Source organism: Macaca fascicularis, chromosome 2 (assembly GCF_037993035.2).
Source record: "Macaca fascicularis isolate 582-1 chromosome 2, T2T-MFA8v1.1".
In the NCBI taxonomy this organism is placed as follows: domain Eukaryota; kingdom Metazoa; phylum Chordata; class Mammalia; order Primates; family Cercopithecidae; genus Macaca; species Macaca fascicularis.
This window is the reverse complement of record NC_088376.1, coordinates 109,583,270-109,603,450: the sequence shown is the minus strand read 5'-3', so window position 1 is coordinate 109,603,450 and position 20,181 is coordinate 109,583,270. Positions and strand designations below refer to the sequence as shown.

The following is a 20,181-nucleotide window of genomic DNA, read 5'->3' as shown; positions in this document are numbered from 1 at the left end:
TTACAGATGTCTGCCACCATACCTGGCTAATTTTCATATTTTTAGTAGAGACGGGGGTTTTACCATATTGGCCAGGCTGGTCTCGAACTCCTGACCTCAAGTGATCTGCCCGCTTCAGCCTTTCAAAGTGCTGGGATTATAGGCATGAACCACTGCACCAGGTCAGACTGCTCCTTTCTTAAAGGAACCCTGAGGGGCCAGGCCATGAACCTACCTGTAGCCCAGACCAGGCTGTGCAAAGAGATGGAATTCCTCCTCTCCCAGGGTAAAAGACTGGAGACTGCCGTTTGCTTGAATTTTCCTTGCTCCCACCTAGGGCACCTGGTGGTGCTGGGAGGGGAACAAGACTGACTGGAACCCAGAATGCCTAGGTTTTACTTCCAGCTTAGGTCTCACTTGTGAGGCCTTGGTCAGGTGCCTCTGTGCATCTGTGAAATGGCAGAGGACTGTGTGACCCTGTGGACTCCACATTCTGGATCTGAGGAGTCCAGGATGAGGAATCCCAGAGCTGGGGAGGAATTTGTGTATGTACTTAGTTCCCTGAGGATGTCAGGTCAGCGGTGTCCCTGTTGAGTGAGGAGGTGGGTATGCACCCCTATTTCCTCCTCGAGGGTGCTGCCCACTGCTCCAGCCTGCCCTTCCCCTGCTCAGCTTTAGGCTTCACCAATTCTGTCCTGTGGATCCCAGGGATGCAGACCCGGCCACAGCTCCAGGGCTGGCCGGGGCTGGTGGCCCTCATGTGAACACCTGGGGCTTCTGCATGTTCCCCGGGAGATAGAGCCCACGTCCTCCACTCACAGTGTGCCTGTGCTCCTGCCCCAGCTCCAGAGCCCTCAGATCCCTGGGGCAGAGAGTGCCTGCGGCTCTTGCAACAGCTGCACAAGAGCTCCCAGCAACTCTGGGAGGTGACGGAGGAAAGTCTGCACTCACTGCAGGAGAGGCTGCGCCACCCCGACTCCACCGGTCTGGAGTCCCTGCTGCTGCTGCGAGATGCTGACCGTGTACTGCAGGCCCACATAGAGTAAGACCACTGGAGGTGGGGCTGGGGCTCAGCCCTGGTGTCAGAGTGCCACCTGGCATTAAGGTTCACCTGGGGGTGGGGCTCACATGGATCAGGGTTCAGGCAAAGGTTTGGGCTCGGTCCGTTGTTGGTGCTCACCTGGGGTCAGCCTCACCTGGGCTTGGGTGTTCACCTGACAGCAGGCTCAGACACTCCAGACCTGAGGCTTGGGGCCTCCCAGGGAAGAGAGACTGTATGTTAGAATTGTCTTGTTGGCCCAGGAGTCAAGGTCTCCAGTGCCCAGAGCCAGGCCACTGTCTGGGCCCTCAGGGCTGCAACTGATTAGTGGGTGGGATCTGGGGATCCCAGGGACCAGGGGCTTAGGTCTGGGGCTGAGGACTGGGTTTGCAGGGTGTTCCCTGTGCTGCCTGCAGGTACATCGAATCCTACACAAGCTGCATGGTGGTGCAGGCCTTCCAGAAGGCAGCAAAGAGGAGAAGGTGAGCACAGGGCTGGTGCAGTGGCCCCTGATGGGGCGGGAGTGCCTGAGTGAGCGTGGGGTCAGGGAAGCCCCCTCCCCAGAGCAGTGGGTGTCACAGTCCACGACTCATCCTGGAGGACTCCTGGCTCTACAAGTCTGCACAGATCCACACTGGAAGAGAAAGAGGGAAGGCCCAGTGAGGCCAGGAACAGAATCCAGACCCACTCCGGCTGGGCTGGCCTTGGGGTGGGGAAGGAGGGGTGTCCCTTCAGGGTGGATGGTTGTGATCAGCAATCCCTTCATACTCTGAGATATTGCTCCTAAACCTGTGAGGGTAACTCGGGTACTGTGTTCATCTGACAGGGTAGAGGTTTTTGAGCCTGGGGCTGGCCTTGGGGTCTGGGGGGATTAGCTGGGGCAGGGAGGTGGTGGTGTGGATGCAGGAATGGAGGAAGGGGTGAAGGTGGTGTGTGGCCCTCTCTACACACAGCGAGTATTGGCGGGGCCAGCGGAAGGCGCTGCGGCAGCTGTTGTCAGGTGTGAGCTCAGAGGGCTCGGTGGGTGCGTCGCTGGGCCAGGCCCTCCACCAGCCACTCACCCATCACGTGCAACAGTACGTGCTCCTCCTGCTGAGCCTCGGGGACACCATTGGGGAGGTAGGTACCAAGGGCAGCAGCATGTGGGGAAGCCGAGGGAAGGGAGGGATAGAGCCCAGACTCAGGGGACTCAGCCTGTACTCAGGAACCCTAGTACAAGAAGGACTCAGCCATGCTGGGGGATGGGAGAGAGTTGAGGGGGTTACAGTCCTGTCCTGGGGTTTCCAGGGGACATGGGGGACATGGTCCAGCCCTGAGGAGGGGGTCCGAAGACATGGTTCTGCCCGAGGGAATCTTAGTGGGTGACAGCACTGCCCTTCCCTGCGGTGTCTGAGGCACGTGGCCCTGCCCTGGTAGAGCCAGCAGAGACCCAGAGAGCAGGGGTAGAATCATGTCCTGGGAGTGAGGACACGTGGGCCCAGGGCTGAGCTGGGGAAGCACCTTCGTATTCTACCCACTGCCCCACCAGCAGAAGAGGAGCTGTCAGGGAGAAAAAGGCAAAGTCTGGCCTAGATTCAGGCCTCTCAACCAGCCGGGACCAGGACTGGGCTAGGGAAGATTCCAATAAGCTCCCCGCTCACTGGCTGCCCTGTCCCCCTTCAGCATCACCCAACCCAGGAGCTGGTGGTGAACGCAGTCACCCTCTTTGGGAACCTGCAGTCCTTCATGAAGCAGGCGTTGGACCAGGCTGCAGCCACACAGGCTCTCTGGCACACCCTGAGAGGCCGGCCGAGGGTGAGTTGGGGGCCTGAGGGGCAGTTAGGGAGGGGGGTCCTTTTTGGGCATGGAGCTGTTGGGGGCCTTGAGCTGCTTGCTGTATTCTCCGGGTCTCAGTTTCCCCATATGGAAGGGGGAGTGATGGCTGAAGCAGGAGGCCGTAAGGTCCCTCTGTCCAGCCATTCTTATCTGTCTGCTGAGCATGTCCTGGGCCAGGCCCTGACCTGGCCTAGGGAAGAGGCAATCAGCAGATTGCCTCTCGCCTGGGGATGTCACCGATCACACCCTTGCGTCGCTGCCCACCACAGCATGAATTGCCCCTGCAGGGAGGAGAGTCCCCTGGGCCCTGAGACTTGGACCTGGTGTGGAGAATTAGGAGACTAGGTGGAGGAATGAGAATTGCGGAAGGGAGGCAGGGGTGGCCGAGTACTGGGAGAGGACTGATAGGGGAATGGCTGGGGCCATGGCACAGAGGTGTGGGAGGGGGACACTGAAGCTTCATGAGAGCCAGGAATGTATAATCAGTGCATTTCTGTCCATCACTGACCCAGTGCATTTCTGTCCATCACTCCAGGTCTCCTGGAGGGGGTCTGTCGGGGGTGCCTGGGGTACAGGGGGAGGTGGCAGAGTGGCTGCCAGTTTGCAGGAAGAGGTGCCTAAGCCTTGTACTGTCCTCTTTGCCCCACCAGGATGTGCTCTGCACCCCTGCTCACAGACTCCTTCAGGACAGCCAGGACGTACCCGTGACGGTCGCACCGCTGCGGGCTGAGCGTGTGCTGCTCTTTGATGATGCCCTCGTCCTGCTGCAGGTTGGGGTGGGGCTGACCCGAGGTCTTAGGGCCACAGTAGGGTTCTGGGGTCTGGTGGGAAAAGGAGCAGGAGAGGGGCACGCTACTGGGACTGAGAACGTGGGCTTGGAGGGATAGTCAGGGACAGAAAGGCATTGTGTTGGGGAGGGGCAGTCCACTGGAGCTGTCCCCAGAGGAGCATGGGCTGAATGGTCCAAGGTTTGTCCCGGCTTCAACCCTTCCCATCTGGTGTCCTTGGTTACATGTCTTCACCTTCGTTTTCCCATCTGGAATGTGGGGGTCATTATTAGTGAGTTTGTTCTACAGTAGACACCAGAAAACTCTTAGTTCCCATTGTACTCAAATAAGAGAGGAACCCCAGACAGGAAGTCATGGGTGACTGAGGGGTGACTAAGGAGGGCTGGATGAGAAGGCTTCTAGAGAAAAGTACCCCACAGGAGCAGTGCCTGGGCTTTCAGCATTGTGGAAGTCAGGAAGGAGCCAGGCCTGGGGCTGGGAATTGTTACACGGCCAGTCACCAACTCTGGCTCATCCCCCTGAAATCATGTTGTCCTGGTGAGGTCCACAGCACTGTCTTCTCTGCCCCTTAGAAGGTTGGCCTGGAGCCCACTTGCAGACAGGTGGCGGGGGCCCGGCAGGAAGCTGCTGCCCAGCTTAGACCTGTGTCCCCTGAAGCCTGATTTTGGGGTTGGTTCTGATTTAGTTTGAATTCCCCTCCACTCCCAACTTCACACTCTGCTCCAGTACACTGATGAGCTACTGTCCCTTCCCTGTGCTAGCCCTCTCCGACCGCTGGACCTTTGAACATGCTGTTGTGTCTGGTGGGCCATCTCTTGTCCATGGCCTGCGGCTGGCAAGCTCCTCCTCACCCCTCAGGCCTGGGCTTCCCACCTCGTCCCTGTCCTGGTATGGAGCAGTGATTGGCCTGACTGGGCCGGGCAGGAAGTTGCTACACAAAATCTTCCCATAGGAAGGGGCTTTTTTTCTGGCTCTCAGATCAGGATGGCATTCCAGGTAGAAGGAACAGCAGGAGCAAAGGTTCACAGTGAGGAGAGGTCGGGGCAAGCTCGTGAAGGTGTGATTGCGGAGTGGCCGTGACGGCGTGGTGGTCTGTGAGGTCTCAAATGTTAGGCTCAGCAGTGTCTCAACCCCCAGGTAGTAGGAGCCATAGAGAGGTTTCCAGCAGGGGTTGACCAGTTCCCAGCTTCATTTCCAGACCACTCTGGTGGCCACAGGGGGCTAGAGGCTGTTTCTGAGTTACTGGTCAAGCCCTGGGGTGGAAGGGACATGGAGCAGCTGTCCCTGAGGTGGGGAGCAAGCCAGGGGGGAGAGGGACTCAGTGCTGGACGTGCTGGGCAGAATAGCCTCGGTGGCCATGCAGGGTTGAGCTTGGGGCAAGCCTGGGCCAGAGGATAGGTAAGCATCTGGCCTGGGCTCCAAATGACGCCTGTGTCCGTCCTCTTCCAGGGCCACAACGTCCACACCTTTGATCTGAAGCTGGTGTGGGTGGATCCTGAGCAGGACGGGTGAGCGACCCCCTTGGCTGACACCCCAGACCTTCCCTTTACCCCCATGACACCTGCCCACACCCTGGTACTCTGGCTTGGGCCCCTCCACCTTTCTGGACAGAGCTGGGGCCTACTCGTCACCTCCATCTGTCTAGGTGCACATTTCACCTCCTCACGCCTGAAGAACAGTTCTCCTTTTGTGCCAAGGACTCCCAGGGCCAGGTGAGTGTGGGTGAGCTGCGAACTGCGGGAGTGGGGTCACAGGACAGGGTAGGAAGAGGGCAGAAGTGTGCAACCCTGCAGGGCCCCACAGGAGTGCTGGCGAGTGTCTGGCAGGCCTCTGGGGACCTGGTGAGAGGAAATTGGGGTCAGGCATTAGAATGCCAAAAAGAACAGGGTATTTTTCTTTCTAAAGACAGAATTTGGTCCTGTGTTGATCCCTACCCTGAGGTCTTGTTTGTCCTCTGGGCAGGCCCTGCAACTGCAGAGGAGGATCTCAGGCTGGGTGGGGGCCCCAGAGGGCAGCAGGGAGCAGTTGAAGGGCCCCCCAGGTGACAAAACGGAGTGGGGGTGGAGGGTGGAGGGGTGGTACCTGGAGCTACCCCAGAAGGCTTCTTGGAGGGAAAGCCTCCAGCAGCAGTGATCCCTTCCCCGTGTTCCCCCTCCCACCAGGCAGTCTGGCAGTGGAAGGTGACCCAGGCCATTCGCCAGGTCCTGCGTGGGAAGAAGGACTTCCCTGTGCTGGGGGCTGGCCTGGAGCCCTCCCAGCCTCCTGCCTGCCGCTGTGCAGAATATACCTTCCGCGCAGAGGGCCGGCTTTGCCAGGCCACCTATGAGGGCGAGTGGTGCAGGGCCCGGCCCCACGGCAAGTGAGTGGCTGGAGCTCTGGGTGGCAAGGTGGGGCTCTGTGGGGGCGGGGGCAGAGAGCAGCACACAAACCTGTCTCAGGACACGCACCAGGAGCAGTTACTCTCTGTGGACAGTCAATTCTCAGACTGCCTCGTAAGTCGCCTCAGACTAGGCCTGGCCCAGAGACGGTCTGTGCCAAATAAAGTCTTGATGGTGACACTAGAGGACAACGGGCAGCAACCATGCCCTGGCCTTAGAGCCTGCAGGTGCCATTCCATTCTTAGGAGGGTGGGAGAATAATTCTCACATCCGTACCGGATTGTCTGGTGGTGGTGAAATGGCTTGCACACATTCTATCGCCGTCGGTCCTCATAAAGACGCTCTGTATGGAGTGCTTTTACCCATTTCATAGGTACAGACACTGAGGCCCAGTGATAGGCATGACCTGCCCAAGGTCTCAGGGCAAATGATGGGGTCAGTCGGCCTCAATCACAGGTCTGTGTGACCCCATAGACAGGCAAGCCTTTACAGAGCATGTGGCCCCACCCCATGCCACAGTTGGAAAAACAGACCCAGAGAGCAGAAGGGACTCACAAGGCTACACTCTCAAGCACCTCTGCTAGTTTCTAATACCCTGCCTCCTTTCAGAAAGGGCTTGAGACGACTTATGAACAGAGGGACAGAAAAAACACAGAAATGGGGAGAAGGATGGTGGAAACCCCACTGACTAGCATTAAACTTGAGCTTGATGCTTAGCTCTGAGCTTCCTGTTGGTCAAGGGAAAAAGGGAACCTAGATGTCTCCAGGGCTTTCCCTATGGGATGTGGTGAGTGTGCCCCATGAGGCTGCTGGTACAGTTAGGCCAGGAGTAGAAAAGGGCTAAAGGGGCTTTCTGCAGGGGATGTTTGGAGCTCAGACAAGAGGGCTGGGCTGGTGCAGAGAGCCCAGTCCAAGGGAAGAGAAAGGGAGGGTGTCTGAGAAAGTAGGTGGCTGAGGTTGCTGAGGGATGGGTTCCACTGTGTTCCAGGGGAACCCTGAAATGGCCGGATGGGCGGAATCACGTGGGGAATTTCTGCCAGGGCCTGGAGCATGGGTAAGGCTGGCTGGGGCTGCTGCTGGGAGGCTTGTGGTGGGGGGTGAGTGCTTTCCTCCCCTGCTGTGGTCGCCAGCCCGGCCCCATCCTGAATTCCCAAACCTCAAGCAGGAACTTAGAGACAATCTGGTCCGGCCCGCCTCACTGTACAAAAGGGGAACCGAGGGCCTGAATAGGGGGCCGGTCTGAGCTCAAGGTCATGAGGGAGTGGTACAGGCCAAAAGGTGCTCTATGGTGCCCGGGGACAGGCTGAAGGGAAGGGTCCTGACAGGGGACCTTTGAAGAACAGGAAGACTGAGGGCCTCTGAGAGTCTCCCTATTGTCCGGAAGGCTCCTTGGGGGCCGGGATGCTCCTGGGTGGCATGGAGTAGGTGTGATGGGCGTCTCAGGTCAGGGCTGATCCCCATCCCCACAACCATGCTGTCAGCTTCGGCATCCGCCTGCTGCCGCAGGCCTCTGAGGACAGGTTCGACTGTTACAAGTGCCACTGGCGAGAAGGCAGCATGTGCGGCTACGGCATCTGTGAGTAAGTGACCCTGGCTGGGGGCTCGTGGGATGGGCCCATCCTCTGGGCCGAGCTCCATGAGGCAGAGTTCGCTGTTGATGGCCCTCCCCAGGTACAGCACCGATGAGGTGTACAAGGGCTACTTCCAGGAGGGCCTGCGGCACGGATTTGGGGTCCTTGAGAGTGGTCCACAGGCCCCCCAGCCCTTCAGGTACACGGGCCACTGGGAGAGGGGCCAGAGGAGCGGCTATGGCATCGAGGAGGATAGTGACAGGTGAGCGCCCTGCAGCCCCCACTCCCAGGGCGGAGGGATGGACAGGGCCCTCACAGACCAGATTGTTGCAGGACACAGGCTCCCGTTTGTCCTCCGCTGTGTCTCTCTTAAGCCCCTCACTTCCCCTCCAGTCCCTCGGTTGCCACGGAGGCTCAGGCTGAGGGAATCCTGGTCACGCTGACTGCAGGGTCACCCCCGCCCCTCACCCCTCCTCATGGTGTTGGACAGGCATTTCTGACCCCCTACTCTGTCACGTCTAAAAACTGCAGCCCTTGCTGGCTCTCTGGGCTGTGTGATAAAGCCCTGGATCCTTGGCCTGGCAATCACGGCCTTGCCTGCTTCTCTAACCTCACCCCAGCTGTGTCTCCTATGCACCCCTCCAGCCTTTCTGGACCACTGAAGTCCCCACGTATCCATCACATGCTCCTGCCTCCATGGCTTTGCATACACTCCTATTCCACCTGTCCTTCCTGCCGCCTCCACAGAGAAGCCTCCCAGATGCCCTTCCCAGGCTGCCTGCCTCCCTCCTCCACCCTCTGTTCCTCTTAGGGGTCCTGACCCCTCTGACCTTGTGTCTGTTGAGTGGATTCAGGTGATGTCACTGCCCCTTATCTGCACTCCCTGCCGCCCCGTGCCAGCAGAGTGCCCAGGAGGTGCATGGGAATGAGTCTGATCCAACTCTGGCCACATTCCTCTCCCTGCAGAGGCGAGCGCTACATCGGCATGTGGCAGGCTGGTCAGCGCCATGGCCCGGGGGTCGTGGTCACCCAGGCAGGTGTCTGCTACCAGGGCACCTTCCAGGCAGACAAGACGGTGGTGAGCAGAGTGTGTCCTGGGCTACCCCTCTCTTTGCACCCCACTCCCGCTGGGGGCCCTGAGGCTGAGCTGAGGCTTTTCAGGGAGGGATGGGAAAGGGGGCTGTGTTCCTGGGTGCTGGAGGGAGCCAGAACCTGGGCAGGAAGCCAGCTCTGCCACCCCCCTCCCCTGGCCCTGGCCAGTCCCTGCTCTGCATGACCTTGGTTTCCCCATCAGCAACTCAGGTTAAGAATACTTACCATAGACTCAATGAACTAGCAAGAATCGAGTGCTTACTCGTGATGATGCATTAGCTGACATTCATAGAGTCCTAACTTGACACCTGGCTCTGGGCTAAGCTCCCACCCTGATCCTGTGGGATCCTCCCAAGAGCCCTGCAGGTTGATGTCATTATTATCCCCAGTGTGTCCCTAGTGAATGACAAATGAGAGGCTCAGAGGGATCAGAGGACCTGCTCCATGTCACCTTCACTGAGTGGCAGAGCTGACACTCACACCCTGGTCTGCTGAGCCTCGCCGCTGAGCCTGGGACTCCCACGTTTGCCTCACCCATACCCTTCCAGGTGCTTGGGGAATGTGGGGCTCTGGCTGATGGCTGCTCTTGTTATTACTGTCTGTTGGTTTGTTTATGCTCTACTTCATTCTCGAAAGGATTGAAGGAGGCCTTCAAGGAAAGAGGAAGAAAAGGGAAGAATAAGTACGCAAAATAGATTTGGAAATAAGCTGAATACTAATTGTATCCCTTTCGGCTCTGAGCTTCCTAGCAGCCCATGGGGCAAGGGAGCCTGGTCAGCTCTGCCATTCCCAGGGCCAGTGACAAGCAGGGAAGCAGGAATGTTTCAGAGAAAGCCCCACATTTCTTGAGCTCCCAAGGGCTTCCTGAAGAAGCCACTGGGGTGAGGAACCAGGGTAGAGGGTGTCATTTGGGGAAATCCACGGATGGGGTCCATGGGGCTGGTGCTCAGCAGGCCAAAGGCTAGAGTCCTAATTAGGTACAGTCCTGTGGGGCATGATGAGGCTCAGGGCCCCTTTCCCCATGTGTCAGGGCACACCTCCCTTCTTTTGCCATCTGTCTCCACCCTGAGTTTCCTGGCCCTTCCTCACCCACTGTTTCTACCCTCCCTGGCTTCCTCTTCCCAAGGGTCCAGGCATCCTCCTCTCTGAAGATGACTCCCTGTATGAGGGCACCTTCACCAGGGACCTGACCCTCATGGGGAAGGTGAGGACCACCGAGGCCCCGCTCCACACCCTGCTGAGGCCTTGGCTGGGGTCTGTAATCTCCCCACTCGGACTCAGGGCTGGGGGTACAGGCAGATGGGGGAGCAGGCAGGGGAAGGCCTGTCACACCTCCCTGAGAGCCAAGGTGTGAGCACAGTGACTGCACCCTGCCACAGAGTTGCGATTGATTCTGGAGTGAGGTGAGAGGGGACCAGTGGCCTTGCCTGCTATCCAGAGGGTACTGGCTGTGTCCCCATGTACCCTCCTAGTTCAGAATACATGCCCTCCACCAGCACCAGTGACTGGAGCAGCTGTCCCTGGAGGCACTGGCCTTCATTGTGTGCCTCCCTGAGCTGACCCAGGAGAGGGCAATGTGTCCCCGCTGGGGCCTTTGGAAATGTAGGGGTCGTTTTGGTTTCATAATGACTGGAGCAAAGGGGTGGAGATTGGGTTGCTATGAATGGCACAGCCCCATGCGGCGAGACACCTCCCTCCTCAGGCGTTGCCTGTCCCTGGGCTTACTCCCACCCCAGCCCCTCAGTGGTGGTCTCCCCACTCTTGCCTGTGAATCCTTTCTCCATCCCTCTCCTCTTCCTACCTCAGAGGCGAGCTAGCCCCTGAGACGTGGGCACAGCTGTTGGTATGGGGGCTGTGGCAGGCGTAGAGGATTATGAACCCCTCAGTGTGGGGCAGCTTGAATGGATGGCAGGAAGCCTGCTCCTCAGTCTTTAGCCTCTCTGACACTGATGGACAGGCATGCGGCCTGTCACGATTGACTGGAAGGGTAACTGGGCAGACAGACATCCCTGCTCCTTCTCCTGACTCCCAGGGCAAGGTCACCTTCCCCAATGGCTTCACCTTGGAGGGCTCGTTTGGCAGTGGGGCAGGGAGAGGACTGCACACACAGGGTGTGCTGGACACAGCTGCCCTCCCACCGGACCCGAGCAGCACCTGCAAGAGGTGAGTGCCTGGCCCCTGTGGCTCTGGGCCTATCTGGGGATATGTCTGTGTTTCTACCCCAAGGACTCACATCTCATCAGAGGGGCCTTTTTGCACCCCCCTCTTAGCACTCTAGAGAGTCCAGAGACCGCAGGGTGTACAACTCCAGTCAGAGACTTGGAATCAGGGGCTGTGTGGATATAATGCTGTACACCACAAAACTGTAGGAAAAATATTATTTGTAGGCTTTGCTTAGGTACTGCTTTTTTTTTTTTTTTTTTTTTTTTGTCTCGAAAGAATACAATACGGTTTACAAACCAAACATACAGGAAAAAAAATATAGAAAATAAGAGCATGTGTTAACCTTAAAAGAAAGGGATAGGCAAACATGTCCTACAGCATTTACAACTGATCATTAAGCCTGGCTCTGAGTTTCCTGGCAGCCAAGGTAAAGAAGGAAACTCGCTAAGTGGAATCACAGGCATTATCAAGGAGTATTTGAGAGGAGGATAGATTTCTTTTCCTCTAGGGACAGAGTTCCTTCTTGGAAAACGGTTGCTGTTGTTGCATCTATTGAGGAAGACTCAGTATTGCACAGAGGAAGGAATCTGTGTGGGTGGCAGTTCTAATGAGAAGTGGTCCCAGGCAGCATTTCAGGTGTAGGGAGGGAGTATAGTTGACTACTTGGCCCGCTGTCCCTGCATGCTGCTTCTCCCTGACAGCAGGAGCTGAGAGTGGACAGCAGTCCCTAGGGGCAGGCCCCAGCCCAGGTGTGGGTGTGGGCTGCGTGTAGCCTACAAGCATGACACTGGAGTGCAGGGCTCCATTAGACACATGCAGCCAGGCCCCAGCCTGTTGGCCATGGTGGGAAGGAGCTGGCTGTAAGGGAGGGCAGAGAGGGATGTCTTGGAGGGCAATCCCAGACTTTGGGCGCTGGTCTCTCTTGGGCCAAGACCCACTCTCTGGCTTGGCCTTCAGATCTGCGCACCTTTCTGTCTCCATCTTTCCAGGATTCCATATGCTTCTGTGTCTCTTCTGGTCGCAGGGTAGATTCTCTCTGTCCCTTTCTCTGCTGCTCTTCCTCCTGCAGCTGTGGAGGTCAGCCCCCTCTGCATGGTTCAATCCATCCACCCTTCCTGGGGCTTGATCCTGGGCCAGGCTGGTACCCCACCCCTCCAAGGGCCTGGGCAGAGTCCTGCCTACCTCAGCTCCATCTCTCCCTGCCCCATCACCCACCCTCCATCCCCATCACAGGCAGCTGGGCGTGGGTGCCTTCCCTGTGGAAAGCCGCTGGCAGGGAGTCTACAGGCCCTTCCGGGACTTTGTGTGTGCTGGCTGCCCCAGGGACCTGCAGGAGGCCCTGCTGGGCTTCGACGTGCAGAGCTCCAGGGAGCTGCGCAGGTCTCAGGATTACCTGTGCTGCGAGAGGTGAGGCCGAGCTGCGTGCACATGCACAGGTCAGGGTGGGCTGGGGAGGGCTTCCTGCGGGGAGGGAGCTGGGCGCAAGTGTGGGTAAGGGACGCTGTGTGTGGTGCCCAGGACCCACCCCGAGGACAGTGTGGGCAGTATGGAAGACATCCTGGAGGAGCTGCTACAGCACCGGGAACCCAAGGCCCTGCAGCCGTACCTCAGGAAGGTGAGAACCCTGCCAGGGTGGCCAAGGGGGTGACATTCTCACTGCCCCTGGTGGGGAAGGGCTCCGATTTTTCATAGCAGGGTGCTGACTGAAGGGGACAGGCCTGTGGGTCCCTTGTCCTCAGAGGGCCTCGGTGTTCCCATCTATGAGATAGGAGAAGTGTCGGGAGGCTGGTGTGGGCATGCCGTGCTCCAGACCCTGGCACTTAGTCTCTCTCCATTGTCTACGCACTGGCCCAGGCTCTGAGCAACTCACTGCACCCTCTGGGAAAGCTGCTCCGGACACTGATGCTAACCTTCCAGGCTACCTATGCGGGTGTCGGGGCCAATAAGCACCTGCAGGAGCTGGCCCAGGAGGAGGTGAAGCAGCATGCCCGCGAACTCTGGGCTGCCTACAGGTGAGCTCGGTGGCACATGGGACAGCCACTGCCCTGTGACACCAGTCCGCCCTTTCCAGGCATCAGTTCTGCCTTGAATCTGGGAGGAATGCCAGGTGTCTGATTCAACAACAAACCAGACCCTTGGTCAGTTGGAGCTGCTGAGCAAAGGGGTTAGAGGGTGCAGCAAAGGCCTAGCTGCAGCCCTCAGCTAGAGTCCAAGTCCCAACCAGGCCCTGGGCTGACTCTGACCCCGGGCACTCTCACCCCATTGTAGGCTGAGCTTGACCCTAGACTCGGAACACACCTGCAGTCCCAGGCTGGGCTGTGACCCCATGAAACACTGCAAATAGAAGCCTTAGATGCTATAGTTCCTTCTGCTGCCGGGGTTCCAGGCTTCTCAGGCTACCATCCTGGAGCTCCAACCTTCTAACTTCTGTGGTTTGAGAGGATGAACCCTACAGGCCGTGTCCACAGTTCTGAGACGCTGCCTGCTCTTGCCTTTGTTGACTGGCAGTGGAGCTCCAGTTCTGTGGGAGGTGGCAGCCACACCATTTCTCTCTCCTTGGCTCACAGGGGTCTGCTTCGAGTTGCCTTACAGCGCAAGGGCCAGGCCCTGGAGGAAGATGAAGACACAGAGACAAGGTGACTGGCCCAGGCCTCCTTGAGGCCTGCCGAGTCCAGGGAGGCCTCACGCGTCTGCTCCTAGGACCTCCCTTGGGGAAAGAGGTGCTTCTGGGGAAGTGCTGGGCATTCACTCTATTGACCAAGCACTCTGCATTGATCGTTTGTGGATTAGAATGACCCATGACCTCTGTTCTGTGAGGAACCAGAGGGAGGGGGCACTGCTACAATACACTGAATGCATCTTTATTCTAAATGTATGATCCCAATCTCATCTTTCCCATGCAGAGGGTGAGTAGCTCCCCGAGGCACCCTCTTCTCCCTGCACACAGATGGGGAAACCAAGGGCTGGTAGGGATGAGTCTGAGGTTATATAGGAGTTAGGTGGGTCATTAAATCTGTCTCCCCCTATCCCTGGAGCAAACCTTACAATTTGCCTTTAGGTTCCAGACCTGAAGATGTTCCTGATCAGAGAGGCCTTCCTGTCACTGCATTGCAGGAGAGGGGAGATGGGGTTAGACATTAGGGAGAACTCCCCGCCTGGAGTCCTAGCACAGCAAACCAGGAGGTGGAACTGAATCAGCCTGGAATGGCTGCTGAGAGCTTGGCTGCAAGTTGCTGGCCCATCTGGGGCCCTGGTTTTTCTTTCAGTCAAATGGGGATCAAACTCCTGTCCCACCTGCCGTCTTGGTTGTCAAAGTCAAAGGAGGGAATGAAGTTATGAATTGAATTGGGCAAATCATGGCTGAGAACAGGCTTGGAAAAGGTTTTCTGGGGAGGAGGAGGCTGGAGAGGAGGCTAGAGGCCGGGACACTGTTTGTTGTGGAGCTAGGAGCTCTTTGAGAGGTGACTCCTAGTAGTAATCCTAGACCCCACCTTGCTCATCCCAACCTGTTCCGGTCTCCCCATCAGAGACCTCCAGGTACATGGATTGGTGCTGCCCCTCATGCTGCCCAGCTTCTACTCAGAGCTCTTCACGCTCTACCTGCTGCTTCATGAGCGGGAGGACAGCTTCTACAGCCAGGGCATCGCCAACCTGAGCCTCTTTCCCGATACCCAACTGCTGGAGTTCCTGGATGTGCAGAAGTAAGCCTTCCTTCCCCCTGTGCCGTGTTAGCCAGGACTCTGGCATAGCAGATGACACAGACTCGACTCAGATTGTCTTCAACCTAAAGGTGGGGCTGGGGTTGATAAGTTCATGTACCCACCAAGTTCTAAGCTTATGCATTCAGCTGTGGCTGGATCTAGGTGTTCAACTGAACGACAGAGGGAAGCACTTTCCATTTCTCTCTGTTGGTCCTTCTCAGGCTGCCCCTTGTGGTGACAAACACCATAAGCACCAACCTCTCAAGGTTTATACCCTCCCAGCTCCACTCCCAGAGTCCCCACAGAGGAGCTGGCATTGCCTTCCAACAGCTTCCACAGAGCCCCTGAGGTCCCTTGCTGGCTCAGCTTGGGTCTTGAGCCCACCCCTGAATGCCAGCTGTGATTGACCAGGCCTGCCTGAATATCCACTGCTGAGGCTGGGGCAAGATCACCTGCTCTGAGCACTTGGGCTGAGAGTAGGGGAGAGGAGGTCCCTCAGGGGAAACCGAAGACTGCTCTGGGTGCAAGTCGGGAGGTGTTTACCACACCCCAGGGCCTCCCTTCCACCCTCAGTCTCCAAAATGTCCTTTCTCTTCAGTGTCCCATCTATCCATTGATGCCACAAGTGACCCCACTGTCCCCATTAGAGGGCACGGGCACTCTCTCTGCTCCCACATCCAGGTCTCCTTTGTTACACAGGGATGGTGCTTCCCACCCACCCTGCAAATCCCTGTTTCTTCCTCTATCTTAGTGACTGTGTCCTGCATCTGACCAGCCACCAGCCTAGAGACCTGGCTGCCAGTGCTTCCCAAGCGTGCCCCACCTCCCTCACCGCCTCAGTGTCGCTTCCCCACACCAGCCTCCAGCTCTGCCGTGTGAGGGCTGCATCCCCCTGCTCACGGCCCTGTGCTGGCTCGGCAGAGCCTCCTGGATGGAGTGCAGTCTCTTCAGCCCTCCCTCTCTGCTGGTCACCATGACCTGGCTCATACAAGCCCCTGGGCCACCCTTACCTCCCCGGAGCTTCTGGAGTGCTGCCTTCTCCAGGAATCCTTCCATCCTTCCCATGACCTGAACTGACCTTCCCCTTTCTAGGACCCAGCTCTGCTGGGGGACACAGTGGCACAGGGAATTTGCCCTCTGACCTCACATTCTGCCCCTTGTCCAGGCAAAGCTTCCTGTCTCACTTTTTCGATTTCAGGCACCTGTGGCCCCTCAAGGACCTCACGCTGACGAGCAATCAGGTGAGAGGGAGGCCAGAATCCCAAGCCGGGGGCCCCCAGAGGTCCTGCAGGCTTTGAGGAGCCCTTTGCCTCATGATTGCTGGGCGGAGGCTGCAGAGGAGCTGGGGAGGGGCAGGGTGGGTTGGGAGGAGACACCGTCATTCTGACTTCCCAGTGTGGTGGAGGTAAGCTGTTGGCTTATAACCACCGGGCTCAAACATAGGTTTTTACCTGGCTGTGTGACCGTGTGCAAGAGGCTCGTGCACTGTGCCTCAGTTGCCTCATCAGTAAAAGGGAGCCAACACTAGAACAACTTCCAAATTCTTAATTACTTTATTTATGTTTCGAGAAAAAGTCTCACTTTGTCGCCCAGGTTAGAATGCAGTGGTGTGATCTCGGCTCACTGCAACCTCCGCCTCCTGGGTTTAAGTGATTATCCTGCCTCAGCCTCCTGAGTAGCTGGAATTATAGGTGTCCGCCAGGTGCCCACTACCATGCCCAGCTAATTTTTATATTTTTAGTAGAGACAGGGTTTCATCATGTTGGCCAGGCTGGTCTCAAACTCCTGACCTCAAGTGATCTGCCTGCCTCGGCCTCCCAAAGTGCTGGGATTACAAGCGTGAGCCACAGCACCTGGCCTTTATTTATTTATCTTTTGAGATGGAGTCTTGCTCTGTCATCCAGGCTGGAGTGCAGTGGCATAATCTCGGCTCACTGCAACCTCTGCTTCCCAGGTGGAAGTAATTCTCCTGCCTCAGCCCCCCGAGTAGCTGGGATTACAGACACGTGCCACCACGCCTGGCTAATTTTTATATTTTTGGTAGAGACAGGATTTCACCATGTTGGCCAGGCTTGTCTCAAACTCCTGACCTCAGGTGATCCGCCCGCCTCGGCCTCCCAAAGTGGTGGGATTACAGGCGTGAGCCACGGCACTTGGCCAGAACCACCTCAAAATTGTTGTGAGGGTGAAGTGGGCACATGAGGCAGCTGTTTTCAAAATTTGTCTGCCAGGCTGGCAGCATCAGGATCATCTGGGAACCTGTTAGGAAAGCAGATTCTTGGACCTGCCTCAGACCTACCGAGTCAGAAGCGCAGGGAGTGGGTCCAGGAGCCTATGTTTCACCAAGCCCTTGGGTTTGAGAACCATCAACATAGGCACTCAGAACTGGGCGGCACCCAGCGGCCAGTGCCTGTTATGATTATTATCTTCTTCTCCGTTTGGATCCTCCCAACCTCCTGGAGACTATTCCCCCCGGTTTTATGGTTGCACAAACTGAAGCCCATAGTGGAGCTGTGATCTGGCCTGGGTCACTCAGGCCTCAGGGTGGGGCTGCACTAAAGCTGGCAGTGAAGGGGAGGGTGGTAGGGGACTCAGGCCCGGCCCTGGGAAGGAGGGGATGTCAGAGCTGGGGGGCCATGGCCTCATCCAGCCCACTCCCTCCACCATGCAGAGGTACTCCCTGGTCAGGGACAAGTGTTTCCTGTCAGCCACCGAGTGCCTGCAGAAGATCATGTGAGTGTGAGCCGTAGTGGCTTGGGGATCTGGAGGCAGAGTGTGGGGTGCTCCTGGTTGGGACTGAACCAAGGTCCTTGACCTGGAGCCAGCTACCCTGCTGCAGGACCACGGTGGACCCACGGGAGAAGCTGGAGGTGCTGGAGAGGACATACGGGGAAATTGAGGGCACGGTGTCGCGGGTGCTGGGCCGGGAGTACAAGCTGCCCATGGACGACCTGCTGCCGCTTCTCATCTATGTGGTGTCGCGCGCCCGGTGAAGCAGACAGGCTGGGAACTGGGGGTGCAGGGCAGGGGCAGGGTCCTACCCCCACCATGATATCCTCTGACACCTCTGAACCCCAGGGTTGTTTATGGATGCAGCTTCTCTCAGTACAGATGGGGAAGCTAAGGCCCAGAAAAGGGAGGGTCCCAGCCAGGGTGCTGGGGTGCTAGAGGCGGAGTGAGAACCACGCCCCAGGTGTCCAGCCATCCTGGCCAGGGCTCCTTCCCCAGCTGCCTGTCCATGACAGCCCTCTTCTTGTCTCCCTCGATCTCTTGGTGGGACGGTATTCTCCAGAATTCAGCACCTGGGAGCCGAGATCCACCTGATCCGTGACATGATGGACCCCAACCACACAGGAGGCCTGTATGACTTCCTGCTCACGGCCTTGGAGGTGAGGCACAGGGGCTGTGGGCCGAGGTGGAAATGCCCTGGCCCTGGGGCAGACCCTTTTCCCTTCCCAGACATCATGGCACCATCGTGGGAGGGAGCTCAAATTCACAGCTCATGTGCGACTCTGGGAAGGGTCCTCACAGTGTCCCTGATCCTGCTCTTATTAAAGGAGCCAGGGAGGGGTCCCACAGTGCATCCCAGCCCTGGGGACCCTGCGGCCATGATTGCTCCAGGCTGCGTTCCCAAGTACAGTGGGAGAGGAAGGGCCCCATTTTCCTCGCAGACCGTGGCTGAGGAATGAGTTGGAGACACGCCTCCTCTGGGTTGGGAGGTGGGTGCACATAGCTATTGGGCCCTAGATCCTGTGCATGTGGTTGGGATCAGGCAGGTCAGCTGGCCCCAGCCTTGCCTCTCTCCCGCCAGTCCTGTTATGAGCACATCCAGAAAGAAGACATGAGGCTGCACCGCTTACCTGGCCACTGGCACTCCAGGGAGCTCTGGTAGCTTGGCCTTTCCTGGACAGACTGCAGAGCTGAGCAGGGCATTGCTGGCCCATCCCTCGTTACCCAAGGCAAAGGGCAGGACAGGCCCTTGGAAGTAGCTCTTGGAGGAGATGAGTATTTTGTTTTGCACAGGAAGATGCTGCTGCTGCCCTGACTGGGATGAGGGTGAGGGGTGATGGGTGTGGCCCTGGACGTGGTGGTTTTCCCTTGGCCACTAGCCCATCTCCAATGACCCCTAAATCTGCAGCATGGTGCTGCAGGGGTGAGGAGCCCCTGGCTTCTCTTAGCTTGAGCCTTTATCCCAAGTTGCAGAGCCTCTCTGGGCCTCAGTGCTGCCATCTGTAAATGGTGGAGTGAGTACGCTGTAAAGGACCTTCTATCCATTTTGCTGAATTCCAGAGTCCTTTCGGAAGACTGACTTCAGTCTGCTGGGCTGTCCTGACCTCTGGCAGGCTCTAAGCCTCGCTGGGTATGCAGTCAACAGGGTGGGCCTGGAGGTCCGTGAACTGCAGGCCGTGTACCCATGACATAAACGGCGGCACCGGAGCAAGCTGGGGCAGGGGGTGGGCAAACTCTCACTGCCAGCACGCCCCAAGTGGCCTGTGAATCATTCACCTGTGACCTCTGTGGGCCTGCGGGGGGACAGCAGGGGCACATGACATCTGCCTGGGCCCTGACCAATAAATCCTCAGACCCTGCTGTGGATGGGGAGCAGGGGTACCTTTGGGAGGTGAGGACTTTATTTAAACAGCGGTTCTAGTGTGGGACCAAGAGAGGCAGCAGCTGGGTCTTGGGGCAGCTTCATTCCTGTTGGGCCTCAGTTTCTCTTCCCCACATTGAGGGACTTGTGCCGCGTGACATGCAGGGTCTCCCTCTGCCCTAACAGGATATGCATGATGACAGGCAGTGTGATGTGTTCTGAAAGGGTCCAGGGCAAAGCACAGGGAGAGGGTGGATTTGTGTAGGGTGCAGCTCTGGAGAAGCTGGATCATTCCCGGTCCCACTCCCTAGGCCCTGAGCAAGTCAGGCTCCTGGCTCTGGTTGTGGCTCCCCCAAATGAAGTACTGACCTCAGCCTATGAGGGGAGGGTTGAGGGAGGCTCTGGAAAGTCCAGCCACACCTGAGTCCCCAGCAGTAGCCTTGGGGCAGAGGGCACCCACAGAATCCCAGAGATGATGTCAGAAGTGGGCAGAGAGAGCCTGGTGCCTCTGCCACCACCTCCCCAGGAAGGAGGGAGAGCCTTTCTCTGGCTGATTCCACTAAATGTGCCAGCCCAAATGCAGGGCACGGGCTCTGGTTCTGCCAGGAGCCTGCGACACCCCCAGGAAGGGGATGGAACTGCGGAAGAGCGAGGACGTGCAGGGTGCACAGGCACTCATGCTTACTGGGACTCGGCAGCTCACTAGGATTCTATCCTTTCCAACCGGCATCAGCCAGCTCTTGTCCCCTGACAAGTGAGGACAGCCTGACCCTGCCCTCAAATGCAGCCCGCCCTGAGTTCATGGGATGCTGATGGAACCCCACCATACTTCCCTGCCTCCTTTGAGATTTGCGAGCCCTTGCTGCAGTTCAGATTCAACAAGGCCCTCTGGCCACCCTCTCACTAGGCCTCACCCAACACCGGTGGAACTGGAGCCTCTGGCTGGGCACAGTGGCTCACTTTGGGCGGCTGAGGCAGGAAGATTGCTGGAACCTGAGAGTTCAAGACCAGCCTGGGCAATATAGTGAGACCCTGTCTCTACAAAAATAAAATAATTAGCTGGG

The 20,181-nt window shown here is 57.7% G+C and overlaps 1 protein-coding gene across 10 annotated transcripts in view; it reads left to right on the top strand.

Moving 5' to 3' along the window:
* Positions 1-20,181, top strand: part of ALS2CL (ALS2 C-terminal like) — a 25,110-nt gene extending 4,929 nt beyond the window's left edge. For 2 of the 10 annotated variants that reach the window (XM_005546920.5, XM_045384976.3), the window contains exons 3-26: positions 823-1,021; positions 1,435-1,500; positions 1,972-2,137; positions 2,681-2,812; positions 3,484-3,603; positions 5,071-5,129; positions 5,267-5,333; positions 5,784-5,980; positions 6,988-7,053; positions 7,481-7,579; positions 7,671-7,832; positions 8,537-8,648; positions 9,789-9,866; positions 10,695-10,825; positions 12,059-12,232; positions 12,344-12,440; positions 12,680-12,837; positions 13,393-13,461; positions 14,353-14,526; positions 15,725-15,767; positions 17,198-17,259; positions 17,366-17,515; positions 17,819-17,915; positions 18,338-20,181. In XM_005546920.5, coding sequence (XP_005546977.3) covers positions 823-1,021; positions 1,435-1,500; positions 1,972-2,137; positions 2,681-2,812; positions 3,484-3,603; positions 5,071-5,129; positions 5,267-5,333; positions 5,784-5,980; positions 6,988-7,053; positions 7,481-7,579; positions 7,671-7,832; positions 8,537-8,648; positions 9,789-9,866; positions 10,695-10,825; positions 12,059-12,232; positions 12,344-12,440; positions 12,680-12,837; positions 13,393-13,461; positions 14,353-14,526; positions 15,725-15,767; positions 17,198-17,259; positions 17,366-17,515; positions 17,819-17,915; positions 18,338-18,418 — 2,759 coding nt within the window. In that variant the 3' untranslated portion in view covers positions 18,419-20,181. Of the gene's footprint in view, positions 1-822; positions 1,022-1,434; positions 1,501-1,971; positions 2,138-2,680; positions 2,813-3,483; positions 3,604-5,070; positions 5,130-5,266; positions 5,334-5,783; positions 5,981-6,987; positions 7,054-7,480; positions 7,580-7,670; positions 7,833-8,536; positions 8,649-9,051; positions 9,212-9,274; positions 9,544-9,788; positions 9,867-10,694; positions 10,826-12,058; positions 12,233-12,343; positions 12,441-12,679; positions 12,838-13,392; positions 13,546-14,352; positions 14,527-15,277; positions 15,768-17,197; positions 17,260-17,365; positions 17,516-17,818; positions 17,916-18,337 lie in introns of those variants that run through there. The other 8 variants (XR_012431075.1, XR_012431076.1, XM_074031915.1 and 5 more) reach the window with 8 other exon arrangements.